Below are 15387 nucleotides of genomic sequence, written 5' to 3'. Positions count from 1 at the left end.
GAACAGCCTAGGAAAGCAGTATTGCTGTTCATTGCCAAGAGTTTTAATTTCAAAGTGCCCAGAATTAAAAAATTCTACTGAACATCAGGAGGTATATTAATTATAACACTCTCGGTATGGAAATGTCCCATGAGTTTTTCTTTTTATTTTCCCAATATTGAAATTCCAGTGTCAAGGTGGCAAAGCTTATGAAGATTTCTCTGAGACTGGGAGGGGATATCAAATCCCCCAACTGATGAGCTGGGTATCATGAATTTAATACATACCATGACCTCCAGTCTTGAAAAATATAAGACTGCAATCTGAAAGTATCAGGAGAGTAGAATTTTATTTACGATTAGTTTCTGATACATTCATTGGGGGGACAATGGGGACAGGTTTTTGGGTATGTGTCATAACCTTGGCCTTCTTTAGGAACCTCATACGTCTCTCTACCCCATCCAGATTTGTCTCCAATCACTGCTATAGGATTGCACAAATCTTCAAAGACATCACTGGGAAAGTATTTCTTCAAAATACTTTGAGTGCTGCCCACTTCTGCAAGGTGGATCTGAGATACTTAAATCATAATCAGACGTAGTTACCAGTAATTGGAAACAAATGGAGTGAGGTTGTCTATCTTACAGAAAGCCTTTTTTTACATGCTTACATGTAAACATGGTTTACATGGTTATTTGTGTTTTATTTAAAGTCATCATCCTTAAATTCAGATTTATATAACTTTGTATATAAATACTTAGTCTCAATGAGTAACTTTGCTCATTGAGACTAAGGAGCAGATATGCTTCCTGACATAGGACATTACATACCTGGGGAACAGACATGACAACATAGTGGAAATGATTAGGTTTATGAGTGATATTCGAGTTCTTGCAAATTCAACAGCTTGATGTCCTTAATTTTAAACTTTATTCAAGGATTCTATGTTTAGGCCTCTTTGGCTAAAAATAAATAATATGTCTTCAACCTATATAATTTTGAGTTCTTTAATATCATGGACATCACATATAACCAATTTTCTAAAAATATTATTTGTATATTTAAATGCAGCTTGTCTAATGAACTTCTGCAAAAGGGCTTATCTTTCTTTTCCAAATTATTTGCTTTATAGTATCAAGCTATATCTATTACCCAGGTGTCTTCCCTAAAATAGAGCAAAAGCTTTCTGATGGCAATTCCTAGAATTTACAGCTAACATTTTTACACTGCTGTAGGTTGAGAAAAGGTACTCTATATTTTGAAAAATACTTTAAGGAAAGCTTAGATGAAATAGTACAATTAGATTCAGAAGATTGGTTCAAAGTGTTATCTATTGGTTCAAAGTATTTATCTATTCAAAAGACTGATATTAGAAACAAAACCAATGTTTTATAGGAAAGGAAAACGTACTTAAGCAAACTTTCTTTATTTCAAAAGATGTATATCTGTGTGCATTTAAAAAGATGGGAGATGTTTCTTTTGCAAAAAATAATAATACTCAAGGAGTATTTCAGCACATCTTTATATGCTAAGTACAGGACATTACAAAATTACTTATACAAGGGGGCGGGGAAGCAATAGTGGAAAGAAGAAAAAGAATCACCCTCATTAGCAACTGCTCCAGGCCATTTGACGAAGTTGTAGGGCGAAACCGTCGACCTCTTCCCACAGGTTTCATGGGGATGATAGTTTTGTCACTTCTGGGTGGTTGTGGAATAGGTATCATATAATTGTTAATAATGGGAAGTCTGTATGGGGATACATCAACTGAAAAATCCATTGAATGCACAGGCCTTAACATCCCTTTGTCCCCCTGAAAAAAATTGAACAAATATTAACATTCATTTAAACACTTAGACTCACAGAACAGTTGAAGCTAGAATTTTCCATTTAGTAGTTCCATGCATAAAACAGTATATTTCTTTGCGGTGTTTTTTTTAAAAGAAAAATCTAAATGTCATTGGTTTCAGGATGGATTCCCAATTAAAAGAGATTTCTCATTTCTGATTCCATGTATAAAATAGATTATAGACTCCATTTTGTAGTAAACAATTGGGATTCTTGACAAGTGTTAAAAAGGCAGCTCCTAAGTGCAACAGGATCAATTGTTACAGTCCAATCTATGATTCTGAACTAGAGGAATAAGTTTGACATATTCTGAGCTTGCAACTCAGGAGCCAGAAGGGTCTCAGGTATCTGCTCAAAAAGAGGAGCCTGCAGTTCTGAAACAGTCAGGTAAGCTCTCACTTGACCTAGATTAGAGCCTGAGCTGAAAAAGATCCATAATTCTTCTACAAAAAATATATCAGCATGCTTGAACCAGGGCTACAGCAATGCATGCTTGGGAGTCAAATTTCAAACTTTGGACTTGGTTTCCTGGACATATGCTGCTTCTGATTCCCTGACTGACTCCTGAAAGTAGAAGACTCCACCCAGCTTTTATTCCTTCATCTTGGGTTTATCTGCACAGAGCTTCAGCCTCTGAAATAAAATTGTCTGTTTTTCCTCAGCTTTTACATTCCTGCACTGTGCGTGGGATTTATAGACCCTATAAAGACCATTTTTTCTAAGTCTGACTTCTCACAAATTGCTGGTTGAGGATCTAAACCAAATTACTACCTGTATTTGGAGATATTGTTTTTTCATTATTAAAAATACAATTCTGGAAAAGCTAAAAGTGAGATACACATGGAATGCTAGCATCAAACCAATGTTTGCCTGCCATTGGTCCTATACACCTATTGGATTTCCACAAACTTAGTTTTACCCATATTGCATGGGACTGCAAACAATTTAAAACTGACAGCACTTAAAAACTATAATTTCTAAAGCCGGAAATGATATGAGGTACATTTAAGCTGAATTTGAAGACTATCTTCCCACATTTAGGGTGTATTTACAAGCTGAGTTCAATACAATTTATGGATAAAATTCATGTCATTTAGATGTCCTTATTTTACCACTAGTGCCCTACCAAAGCTCTTGTGGCCTAGGTTTCTCCATTTTGTGGCTGCTTTGTCTCCTATCACCTCATGACTGTCTCCCAGGTTCAATTAATATGATTAAACCAAGAGAACTATCTCCAAACCACATCTATACATTTGATTTCCATCATTCTGCTTTGCTCACAGTTTAACATTTTTGCTTGGCATAAGCTTAACATGGTGGGAAGTAAATCAGGTATCAATGAGTATAACCACAACGCTGCTGCATAAAACAATATTTTAGGAAATATTTTGATCTCACAACTTTCAGAACCTATACGATGACTCCAACTTAATTCAGAGGAGCAGTGGTACTGGGAATTAGACCTGTGTAGTGTTTCAAAGAGATGTTTCCATTCTCCTCCATTATATTTGTCTTATATACGTGCCATAAGCTCTATGGGTCAGTTTGGGTGAGTCCCTCTCTCTCATCCCAACCCACCTTACAGGATTGTTGTTGTGGGGAAAATAGGAGGTGGAAGGAGTATTAGTTATGTTTGCTGCTTTGAAATATTTGTAAAAATAATAAAGGGAAGATTTTAAAAAATCTTTTAAAAAAACCAAATAGTGAAAGAAAGGAAAGAGGAAGAAATTCCATTACAGAAAAAGTGAATATTCAGCTAGCTTTCAAGCAACATCTAATCTTCAGAGGCATCCATGCTCTTCAGCAGTGAAATCCTTTGAAACTTTTCCCCCTTCCTTTATTTTCAGCAGCTGCTTCTCTTCCTTTGATTTATTATTTATCTGTTAAATTTATTTGCTGCATATTTCACCATGGCAATAGCAATAGCACTTAAACATATATACCGCTTCACAATACTTTACAGCGGTTTACAGAGTCAGCATATTGCCCCCAACAATCTGGCTTCTCATTTTACCGATCTCGGAAGGAGGGAAGGCTCAGTCAACTTTGAGCCAGTGAGAATCGAACTGCTGAACTGTAGTCAGCAGCAGTAGCATGCAATCAATAGGCAGTCAGTAGAAGTAGTGTGCAGTACTGCATTCTAACCACTGTGCCACCGCTCTAGGCAGCTTACAACAATAAAAAGGAAGAAATGGGAAAAAAAGTTTAAAGAAAACAGAAGTAAAATAATAGAACAAAGTAAACAATGAAAACGAAAATGAGAACATCAAGACCAAGGGGGGAGGTGGAATCTGCCCTCAATCCAGCAGCCACCTCCAGCACGGAACTCCCACACTGGGTCTCTTTAGATGATTCACCCCCATTTGCAACCAATTGTAAGGAATAATTACCCTTTGTTGTTATCAACAGAATTCATTCTGCATTACTTTCCATTTTATTTTATTTTTAAATGTGCTAGATGATTCCTTGTGCATGATTGTACAAAAAGATCTGTATATCCTCATTCTTCTTATTGTACTGCATGTCTAAAGAAACAAATGCTAACCTCGCTAGTAAAATGATATTCTTTGTCAACGTTGAGAAACTTTGGTCTGGAGCTCAAACAAGTCTTTGATGAACCTTCAGTCATGACTTTTCCATAGAGGGGCTGAAGTCGGAGTGGCTGTTGTATGTTTCCTGGAGCAGTGCTTGGTCGAGGATAAGAAATCTGAACCATGAAAAGACACGGACGTAAATACTTAAGTTAGGTTGAGTAAACTGGTTCTCTGTAAGTTTTTAGACACAGCTTCAACTATCTAAAACCACTGGATTTGTAATAAAAAACACTGAGAGGGCACCACACTGCCTATCCCTAACTTAAAAACATGTAGCTTATGCATGTTTCTGAAAATGAAATTGTAATCTATCTACATTTGGACTTTGGGGTTCAAAAGGGATAGTTGCAGTGGTGAAATTCATTTTTTTTTTACTACCGGTTCTGTGGGTGTGGCTTGGTGAACGTGGCAGGGGAAGGATACTGCAAAATCCCCATTCCCTCCCCACTCTGGAGCCAGCCAGAGGTTGTATTTACTAGTTCCCCGAATTATTCAAAATTTCTGTTACCAGTTCTCCAGAACCTGTCATAACATGCTGAATTTCACCCCTGGATAGATGGATAGAAGTTTTACATCTATATCAATTTATATTCATTAAGCTAAATTGTACAAAAGATGAATTAAGTGAAATAAGCCAATATGTATTTCATTCAAAGAGACACATGTAGTTCTTGACTTATGATCAGTTGCTTAGTGACTGTTCCAGGTTATGACAGATGCTCTCCCGAGAGTTACTTATGACCCAGTTTGAAAGTTATGGCCACTGCAGAGTTCCTTCCCCCCACCCCATCCTGCTGGATCCTCACAGGCCTCAGGCAGCTTTCCACCCAGCCATTCAGCTACCCAAGGGAGCCTAAAGCCAGGCAGCCAACACTACTGGTGCACACAGGTCTCTGAGACCTTGTAGGCCAAGGCCTTCTTCCCACTCAGCCACCCAAGACAGTGTGTAAAGCTGGGCAGCAGCTGCTACTGTTGCCAATGGGGCTGTGGCAACTTGCAGGCCAAGGCCTGCTTCCCAATGAGCCCCCTAAGGGAGCTGGGTACTGAATGCTACTGGCACATGTCGGGTTGTGAAAACTTATAAGCCAAGGCTCTGTTTTGTAATCAGCCACCTAAGGGAGCCTAAAGCTGGGAGGCAGACACTATTAGCGCAGGTGGGGCTGTGAGAGCTTGTAGGCTGAGGTCTTCTTCCCATTCAGCCACCCAGAGACTTGCAGGACTTGGCTTGCTCCTCAGTCAGCTCCAGCATCCAACAGCACCTAATTTACCTTTCTGTCTTTTGCAGAGACCTGCTTGGCTGATGCAATGCAAGACTCAGCATTCCTATAGAGGTTGCCTGCCTTGTGGCAACCTTATGCTATTCTGTAAGCAAATATTATTCTCACAAGCCTGTAGGGGACTCTGTTTTTTTAAGGAGGTGCCATTTGTTTGTGAAGTTTGTAGATGGGGGTAGGAGTCAATAAGCAAGGCCATCTCACTTAACAGTTGGCACCACTTGTGACCATAATGGTTGATTGATTGATTTGATTTGATCAAATAATGGCCAGCCTCCATCATGGTTGTAAATCAAGGACCAGCTGTATTCAAAAATAGCTATATTCTAATAGAGATATATTTAAAATAGTCACATTTTGGAGAAAATAATGTTCGTATAAGAGAGTTTTCATGAAATTAAGCAGGATTCTTTGTATTGTCATCCCACAACAGAGTTCTTTTACATGCTAAAAGATCAATTGGGCGCATATACTTGGACACAAATGTAAAGTTACATGAATTATAAATGAACTCACATGATATAAAATCTTTTTTCTATATATTGGAATTGCTTCTTTTGGTCTAGGTGGTCAAGTTGTTTTAATTGTTATTTTTCAATTAAAAAGAATACCACATGTATATTTTAAGCCATCCAGTGCCATTCTAGAATTGGGTAGCCGTAATAAATTAAATAAATAAAGATAAGTAATACCTGTAACACTGATTTTGAGTAGCCAGATCTTCATATTCAAGTATCAAAATACATAAGGTGATTATAGATCCGTGATGGCGAACCTATGGCACCCTTCCAGGCTTCTAGAAAGCCATCCACGCATGTGTGGAGCAGTGGAATGTCACGCATGCATGCATAGGGGGCACGGCCCGCAGGGCATTGTTATGGGGCTGGGCACACAAGCGCACACGATAGCTCATGAGCTCGTGATTTTGGCATCCGAGGTGAAAAAGGTTCACCTGTTATAGATACTTCAGTCTTTAAACAAGCCATACTTGCTAAGTTGTTAGGAGGATAAAATAAGTACATATGGCCAATTGAGCCATGAAATCCCCAGCATTTTTTTAATCAATTCAGTCTCATGAAAGAGAATTTGTTTTACAAAATCATTTCAAACTGGGAGAGAGATTCAGAGAAATTCTCATGGATAAAATGAATGCCAGACTTGTTTAGTTTCTAGATAGCCAAGGACTATTTTGGAATATCTTATTTTCACTATTCAAACATTTCTTCAAAGGATCCGCAGCCTTCCTGATTGGCCACACTTCACTAAAATCCCATCTCTCCATCTATATACATTTGGTGAAAATCTGCAAATGTCCTTTATAACCACAGCCATGTATGATACCTTTACATCCTTTGGATGAAAAGGGAATAAACATTTTAAGAGAAGTCTTCCAGTGTTGCAAATTTGCATGATATCACTTCGATTCCATTAAACTAGGCTCCAGTTGTAGGAAACTGTAGAAACAAAATTGAAACAGGACTATGGCTCATCCTATAGAGCCTCATTAGAGCCTCACCGTGTGACTTGATGGTCCTCTCTCACCCAATTTGCGCCGCCCAGAGCGATTTCTTGGTACAGTGGGTGGATGTGGGGAAAGCAAGTGATGGGAACCATCTCCTGCCTTTCTCACTCGTTCCGCCTAAATGAAGAAGAAATGACACACTTGACATTACATATACATGTACAAGTTACCTTATGTGTAACAGTGAGCAGCCTCCTTTTCCATATCTCTCAGCTGTCCCAGGTGAATCCAAACAGAAATATGACTAGGTGGACTAATTCTGCTTTATGTAAGGCTACCTTAAAAGAATCTTGCAAGTCTGAAAGTACAGATTTCCCATGACTATTTTTAACTACTTGATCCATTGGGGGGGGGGTCATCCCTAATTTTCTTTCTCCAACCATTAAGCCACTAAAGGGTCCTGCTTCTCTTGTTGGATGGTTTCCTAGGCAGCATCTCTTCACCTCATTCCCCATGCTTGTGACATATGTGCAGAGATTATTTTAATTTATACAGCCTGTGGTCTCTAGCAAATACTTAATTCTATATATAAGCAATCCCATGTGAGACAGTCAGACTCCTGTATACTCGTGTAAAGGCAATTCTCTGTAAAGTTAATGTGGCTGCTGCAGAGAGCTGTACTGTAAGCATATGGCTAAGGAAAGGGGGGAGGGCCTGCTTACTTCTTATCCAGCATCAGTTTGAACATGGAACAGTAATGCCTGAACATGGCTTGAGATACCTGAGTAAACAATATTGTTATGAAATAATGCTCTCTGGCAAAGCTTTTTGTAAATAAGACTTCTACCCAGGAATTCCACCAATATCCTCAAATCCCTGTAGAATCAAGGTCCACATCTGAACCTTCAAATATTAATAAATTTGCTTTAGTTTTATTTTTTGCTGCCTTTGAGTCAGTTATAACTCCTGGGGACTGCAGCCTGTGCAGTTTCCTTGGAATTATTTGTGGTTTGCCATTGCCCTCTTCTTAGGGCTGAGAAAGTGTGATCAGCCAAAAGACACCCAGCTGACTTCATGTCAAAGAGATGCCTAAAACTGACTATCTCCTGGTTCTAGCCTGGTGTCTTCAACAACTCTATCAAACAGGCTCTCAAATTGGCTTTTCTATTTATATAAATGTAATTATGCTGCACCATGAGAAAATAATTAAGAAACAGTAGCAGAATGTAACCAAATGCCCACCATGAATAGAATAAAAAGTAATGTAATTGCTAGATATAGGAAAAAGGAGCAGCTCATAAAGTCAGATCAAGTGTTGGGCCACGAAATTTATGCTGCAAAAAAAACAGGACAACCAGGGGTGGGATTCAGCCAGTTTGGACCAATTTGGGTGAACCGGGATGCTAATTTTGCATCTGGTTTGCCAAGCCGGTAGTTGCAATGCCTGGCTGGCCCTGCTCACCCCTCCTAGGAGACTCCACATAGCCCGTTCATCATGCAGGTAAGTACAGGGCCTGGTGCAGAGACTCTGGGAGGGCAAAAAACAGGCCTATTTGAAGTTCTGAAAGTCTGGAAACCGGCTCGTTTCTGGCTTCTGGAAGGCCTCCGGAGCCCAGGGAGGCATTTTCACCCTCCTGGAGGCTTGGGGAAAACCTCAGGAGCCTGGGGAGGGCAAAAAACAGGCCTACTGTAAGTTCTATAAGTCCAGAAATGGGCCCGTTTCCGGCCTCCGGAGGGCTTCCAGAGCCCGGGTGTGGTTGTTTTTGCACTCCCAGAGGCTTGAGGAAAATGTCCAGAGCCTGGGGAGGGCAAAAATCCCCCCTCGCAGTGAAGAGGCTGAGTAGGCCATGCCCCCCCATCACCATGCCCCCCAAGCAACCGGGCAGAGAACTGGTTGCTAAAAATTTTCAATCCCAACCCTGAGGACAACCATTAGAGGGCAGCAAGGGAATTCAGTAAACTCTCTTTTGATGCTTTTCTAACAGTCATGGAGACTTTTGCAATCCAGAACTGATAGCCCTAAACAAACATGTATCTCTAAGTCTTATCAATAGCAGTCAATTCTACTCATGGAAGTAGTCAGGAATTCTTTTCAAAAAGAGAGAAATTGTTACCTTGGTTTTCTGGATCCGCTCTCGCCTTGCCGAACTCTCAACTTTTTTTTTTACGTCACCCTGATGATGTCGCTAATTGGTCCATTTTTAAAGAATAAAAAGTAAAGACAAAATCACATTTCAGATTTACCATATGGTTACATCATTCCTAGAGCACATAATATTACTCTTCAGCTCTTACAGCTTTTGTCTTTCCTCCCAATCTTTAAGTGTTGCTTTTTTCTTTTTTCTTCATAATCTCTTTTGGATAGTAGGACTGAGATTCTTTCTGGTTTTTATATATTGCTCTGGTGGCCTTTGGGGAGGAGTGAAGACCTTGATTTTTTTAAAATATAAATAGAGAAGAAAGTTCCCCACCAAAATGGCTGGTCAAATTGATTGTGTAAGCAAGGCTCATATCAAAGTGCAAGTGAATGAATGTCAAGTGATTAAAGACATGAGCTTTATTCAAATAGCTATTATTAATCCTCCTACATCCTAGAAACCTGTTCCCTTTCTTTTTCTTCCTTCTTCCTTCTGTCTTTTCAAACCACATCTCCCAGCAAGCAACACTCCCAGCCTAGTTGATAATGATGATTTATAGTCCTTTTAAGAACACAAGTAGTACTTGAGAGCACAACAGAAGAGATGGGATGGGGAAATTATGTAATGCTTTAGCTGTCTATCGAACATTATAAAATCCAAATGTAATTCTCAGAATGTGCGCGGGCCAAAATGGGGTGCCTGTTTCGACAACATCTTGTCCCATTTTCTGCAATGCATCACAATAATTAGGGAGGCTTTCAGCAGAATGGAAGGAAAAAGAAGCGGCAATTCCCAAGCAGACCAAACATTTTACCACTGTGAAATGCACTGTAGTCACATGTCACGTAATTAAGCACTGCAGTTTCACCACTCAATAATGAAGTAATTTTCTAAGATGAATGCGGTGAACAAAGCCATCACCTATACCGCATTAAGTGGAGAAGGCTGCTTAAGTATTGAAAATTTATCTGGACAGGTACAAGCATTTCCCCGATGTTTCTCAAAGTTGCTGTTAAAAATGGAGCATGCCTAGTTTCCTCTGCAAGGAAGTATAACAAGACACTCTATACCTAATGAGCTTTTGTGAAAATGTCTTTTAAATGTAGACAGCAGGTGCTAGGTGTGGAGTGTCGTGTCTAACTTAATCCTGAGAGACAACCATTTTCACAGTTTTTTTTAGGTAATAGGCAATAAGCTCGTACGTGTAAATCCCTTGGAGATTTGGATCTAGTAACACATCTGTAAATGTTATAACTAAAGACTAAGATCCTCAAAAATCTTTGGGGGGAAAAAAACTCAGCAATTTAAAAGCCATTATTTTAATATATGCCCAACTGCTCCTAGGACCAAATCCTTTAACAAAAATTTTGGTATCTCCTACGTTCAGTACATAATGCTTGCATATAAAATAGGAGTATAAAAAAGTAAATTTAGCTGCATTCAGATGAACTGCTAAGGATGGGTTATTGTAATATGCACTTTCAGTCAAGGCCCCTTGGAATAGTCTCTTCAGAAGGAAGCAGGGGCAAGGCAAGAATAAAAAGTGTGGGGAAATCAGTCCTAAAGATTCAGTGTCTAGCTCTAATGTCTTGAAATAATTACTGCCTAAAGTTGTTGACATGCAATGCTGCATTCAGTGTCTGAAACTAGGCTGACCATATCCAGATAGGAAAAAATCAAACTATCACTACTACATGGCAACAAAGACATTAGCCCTCACAACATTTTGGTGCCATCAAGGAAGTCATCTAGATTTTTGTACTTGTCAAAATTCTGACGCAATGTTTATTATTGAAATATCTTAACTTTAATGTTTCTGAAATATTTTACCTTAATCCTTGTCTATCAAGAAATCTAAGTATTAGAACTAGATTTTGTCCCAGGACTCTTATCCCTGAGATAGGACACTTGTCCCTGCTGGCTCTTTCTCCCATTTCTAGCTAATTTAGGGCTTGCTGTGTTTTTTGCATGGTACTTTGAAGAATAACAAATTGAAAATAAAACATGGGTGCTCTCCTTTTACATGCTCCCAGGAACCCTAACAGAATATACAAGACCCAAACAAGCTGTACTATTCAGGAGAAAAATGCAGTGATCTTAAGTAGATCCAGGGATGGAAATCAGCCAGTTCGGACCGGTTCAGGCAAACCGGATGCTAATTTTACATCTGGTTCACCAAACCGGGAGTTGAAAAGACTGGCTAGCCCCTCCTACCGTGCCTTACCACTCCCAGGATTCTCCACATGGCCCGTTCATCATGCCAGGTAAGTGCAGGGCCCACATGGAGGCTCTGGAAGGGTGAAAAATGGACCACCTGGAAGTCTGGAAATGGGTCTGTTTCCGACCTCCGGAGGGCCTTCAAAGCCCAGGGGAGGCCATTTTCACCCTCCCAGAGGCTTGAGAAGCCATGGTGCAGGAAGCCGAGTAGGCTATGCCCTCCCGCCATGGCCACGTCCCCCAGAAACCGGGCAGAGAACCATTTGCTAAAATTTTTCAATCCCACCCCTGAGTAACCTACTCAACAATATTTGTACAGCTTACTGTGTTGTGAAGACACATCCTAAATTAGCCGATCAAATCTAAATCTTGAATGTGAAATTACAAACTGGCAATATAGATATATTGGCATGTGGACTTTCCTAAACATGGAATTGTTTCCTATTTGCTTTATTTTTACAAAGCAATTAGGTTTGAAAAGGTCTTCCATTTATGAATTCTTTTTAGCTTATGCACTGTAGTCACATGAAATTCCCCAGGCACAACAAGAAAGTCCAATAGAAGTGTTCCGTTTGCACTTAACTGCCTCATGAAAGAAAAAAGATCTGTCTGTAAGACTGAATAGGCAAATGTTATATATTGTGTGTGATGTATGAATGGGCCCAAGTATAGGTGATATATTTTTGAACAAATGAGGGAGAAAAGACGAGCTTGTAGTCCTAACGAGCATAGTAACATCATTTTTTTTCAACCGCAGAAAGTAAAATGTCATCAGCAAGGCATTTGTTGAGGATTTTTAAAACAAATAAATGATAGTCATAGAGGAACAACAAAAAGGTACTGTATATGCCCAATGTAGCCCATAAAGAAATAAAATTCTCTGATATGTGAGATGATCAAAATCTTTACGTGGTAGCCATACATTTCCGCTACTACTTCTCATATTGGAACAAGTTTAATTTACATTCAAAATATATACTACAGTTTATTTAACAAATATTCCCAACTTGGTGCCCTTCAAATGTTATGGATTAAACTTCTACTCTGGCTGGGCTTTAATGGAGATGTAATCCACTATATCTGAAGAACCCAGACTAAGACAAGCCACTATTTTTCATTCCAGCAGAAAATGCAGAAAGAAAAATCATCATTAAAAGCCACATGAGATCTCCTATCTCTATCCCAAAGGGCTAGGCCCCATTATTTCCTTTTCATAGGTCCTATTTAGATTTTTTTACCCCCAAAGCTTTCCTCACTATCCTTATCTATTTAATTTTCTTGTTTATGTCAGGAAAGGAAATGGGGAGAAGGGAATATAAAAAAAATATTATATTTCCAAACCAAGTCATAGCTTTCCGCTGCCATCGTTTCTCCTCCAATGCAGATTTCTGTCTGTTTAGGTATAGGAGGAAGGGTAATGGAAGTCCACAACAAAACTCTCTTTGGCAATTCCATTGGCAAACTGTTGAGAACCATTGGCTTAGATGATCCATAAGATTTCTTCGAATATTTTGGCTGTGTGAGGTGTTTCTGATGTTACCAGATGTTTGATCAGCCAAGGGGGGAAAGTGATAGTCACTACTAAATAATCTCCATGTTTGTGCAAGTGTGTATGTATATGCACATCTGACTTAGGTGGTACCTCCTTAGAATTCCAAGATTCTAAGACAGTTGGTCTCAACTGCTGTTTTCTGTTCATTAGGGAAGTAGCATCTAGGTTTCTCAACTTTGCCAAGAACCTGTATAAAATGAACACTGACTTCTTAGCAAGGCTCAGAGACCTAAATTTCTTTACGGGGCTACTCCTGAACCATATCTCTGAGTTATAGGTGAAACCACGGGAAACAGTAGCATCACAAAGGAAGTCAGAAGGTAGAAACAACTGATAGGCTGAACCAAGCTAGGTTGAGGCCTACCTCCAGCCACGTTTCCACTTTTTGTGTGAATGAAATAGCGTCTGCTCCTTCCTGTCCTTCCTCACTCTTTATATCTATGCTTTTGTTTGTTCTTGCCAGTTTCCCATGACCTTTGGTGTTCACATGGGTAGAAGTAAGCATTTTTCTGATGGGCTGTGACCAGTTCTTGAGTACACAGATGGGACATGACCTCCTGCTGTCTTTCCCACAGGAGATGACTGTGTGGAATCTAGTGACCAAGGGCTACTTACATTCTGAGGTCTCACCAGTAATCTGGCCAATTACAAGTCTCTTTGCTTCTTCCCTTAACTTTATTATCACCATTTATTTCTAAAACTATGGATTATCTTTTGACAACTAGTTTACCTATCACCTAAGGCATTTTCTTAGAATTGATAACTACAGTAATAAATCTAGAATAAATGAAATTACTACTGTAATTCTCCATAATCATAGTCACTAACACATGTTAGAAGCACAGACATTCCTTAGGTTACTGAATCAATACAGATTACTTTTGAAACAAAAATTAAGCCTCACAAATGTTCTGAGAGTTAACATCAGACTTCACACAAATTGATCATCATTTTCCAGATGCTCAATCCCTTACTCGGGAGTTCACTTATCTTGCAGAAGGTTCTCTAGATTAGAAACTTTATTGCAGATAAAAATGAAGAGTCTAAACCAACAGTTGATTGCCCAGAACAAGGAATTCAAAGCTGGAAATATCTATGCTGCAATGTTTAAAAGCTCAGCTTCATCACTATCTTTCTAAGCTAATGGGCTCTTGGCTGGTCTCTTGATAGCCTTGGCACCTGGGGTATATTTTCATAATGGTTCTCTCTAGATTAGGAATTGCTGGTTCTTGCCTTGCCAATTTCATCGTTTATTATTAGGACAATTCTTCTGCTCTAATGTATTCTATTGATCATTACTAACCCACAATAACTGTCAAATATGTGAAAATGGATAATTATAATATACTGATGGTTACTAAACAGTGGGGTAGTTATTCCACTAATCTTAAACACAGTTACACCTGTAGATATCCTGAATTCAGAAATCCTGAATATATGAATATTACTTTTGTGAAGAGTAGCCATAATATAACCATACTTCCATATCAAGAGCTTTGTGGAAAATAGCCTGAGCCAAGCATTCCCGTATATACTTCTGATGATCCTTCTTCATAGCATTTAACCGGTATTCCTTGTCTGATATTATTTTTCCACTTCTTGAGATCTGCCATGAAGAAAACAAAATATGCAGACAGAGTGTGTTAGGGAAAGAGGATATAAGACTTATATAGCTTCTCGCCATAAACTAAAATATTTTCATCATAATCTTAATCTTCTCTCAGGGCATGGAGATTAAGATAAGCAAAGATTTCTCTCCAGCAAAAAATGTGATGTTCTACATAACCAGGATCTGGTTATATATGCATTTGGAAACAGGCTAGGTTCTTCTCACATAAAGTTTTGCTTGCTTTACAGCAAGGGTGGACTTTTTCATCACAGACCACATATATCCAGAGAGATAAACTAATAGACTGTTTAGTGGGCAATGCCAATGCATGTAGTTGATGGGAATACCCTTTCTCTTTCCAACACCCTCCTTTTTCTTTACCAAGTCTGTGGTATAGGGAGTTGAACTGGCTTTCTGGATTTAATAGTATTAGCAATAGCACATAGACTTATATACCACTTCACAGTGCTTTATGGCCCTCTCTAAACGGTTTGCAAAGTCGGCATAATACCATTCGAAATCCAAATGCTTAATTGCTGGAGTTCAATTTTGGTATCCTTTTCAAAACACACATCTTTTCAAGCATTGAAGAGTTGCCTTCCAATTATCAACTGGAAACATGCCTTGACATACCAGATTTATGAAGCCACTCGAGAACAAATCATGCCTGAAAAAAGTATGGAACAGCAGCCTAGTAAAAAATAGCTTAATATT

At 39.0% G+C, this 15387-nt stretch overlaps 1 protein-coding gene across 1 annotated transcript in view; it reads right to left on the bottom strand.

Annotated features, from left to right (window-relative positions):
• Positions 1 to 15387, bottom strand: part of ERICH3 (glutamate rich 3) — a gene marked incomplete at its 3' end in the record, with an annotated part of 65772 nt that overhangs the window by 38019 nt on the left and 12366 nt on the right. Inside the window, exons 3-7 of the mRNA XM_032217801.1 lie at positions 14545 to 14670; positions 9272 to 9343; positions 7212 to 7334; positions 4373 to 4534; positions 1583 to 1792 (exon numbers count right to left, since the gene is read on the bottom strand). Of these exons, the coding sequence (XP_032073692.1) occupies positions 1583 to 1792; positions 4373 to 4534; positions 7212 to 7334; positions 9272 to 9343; positions 14545 to 14670 (693 nt within the window). The remainder of the gene's footprint in view (positions 1 to 1582; positions 1793 to 4372; positions 4535 to 7211; positions 7335 to 9271; positions 9344 to 14544; positions 14671 to 15387) is intronic.

The sequence above is a fragment of the Thamnophis elegans genome, chromosome 5 (genome assembly GCF_009769535.1).
Source record: "Thamnophis elegans isolate rThaEle1 chromosome 5, rThaEle1.pri, whole genome shotgun sequence".
Taxonomy (NCBI): Eukaryota; Metazoa; Chordata; class Lepidosauria; order Squamata; family Colubridae; genus Thamnophis; species Thamnophis elegans.
Note: the sequence above shows the minus strand (reverse complement) of the source record. Positions and strands in the feature narration are given on the sequence as shown.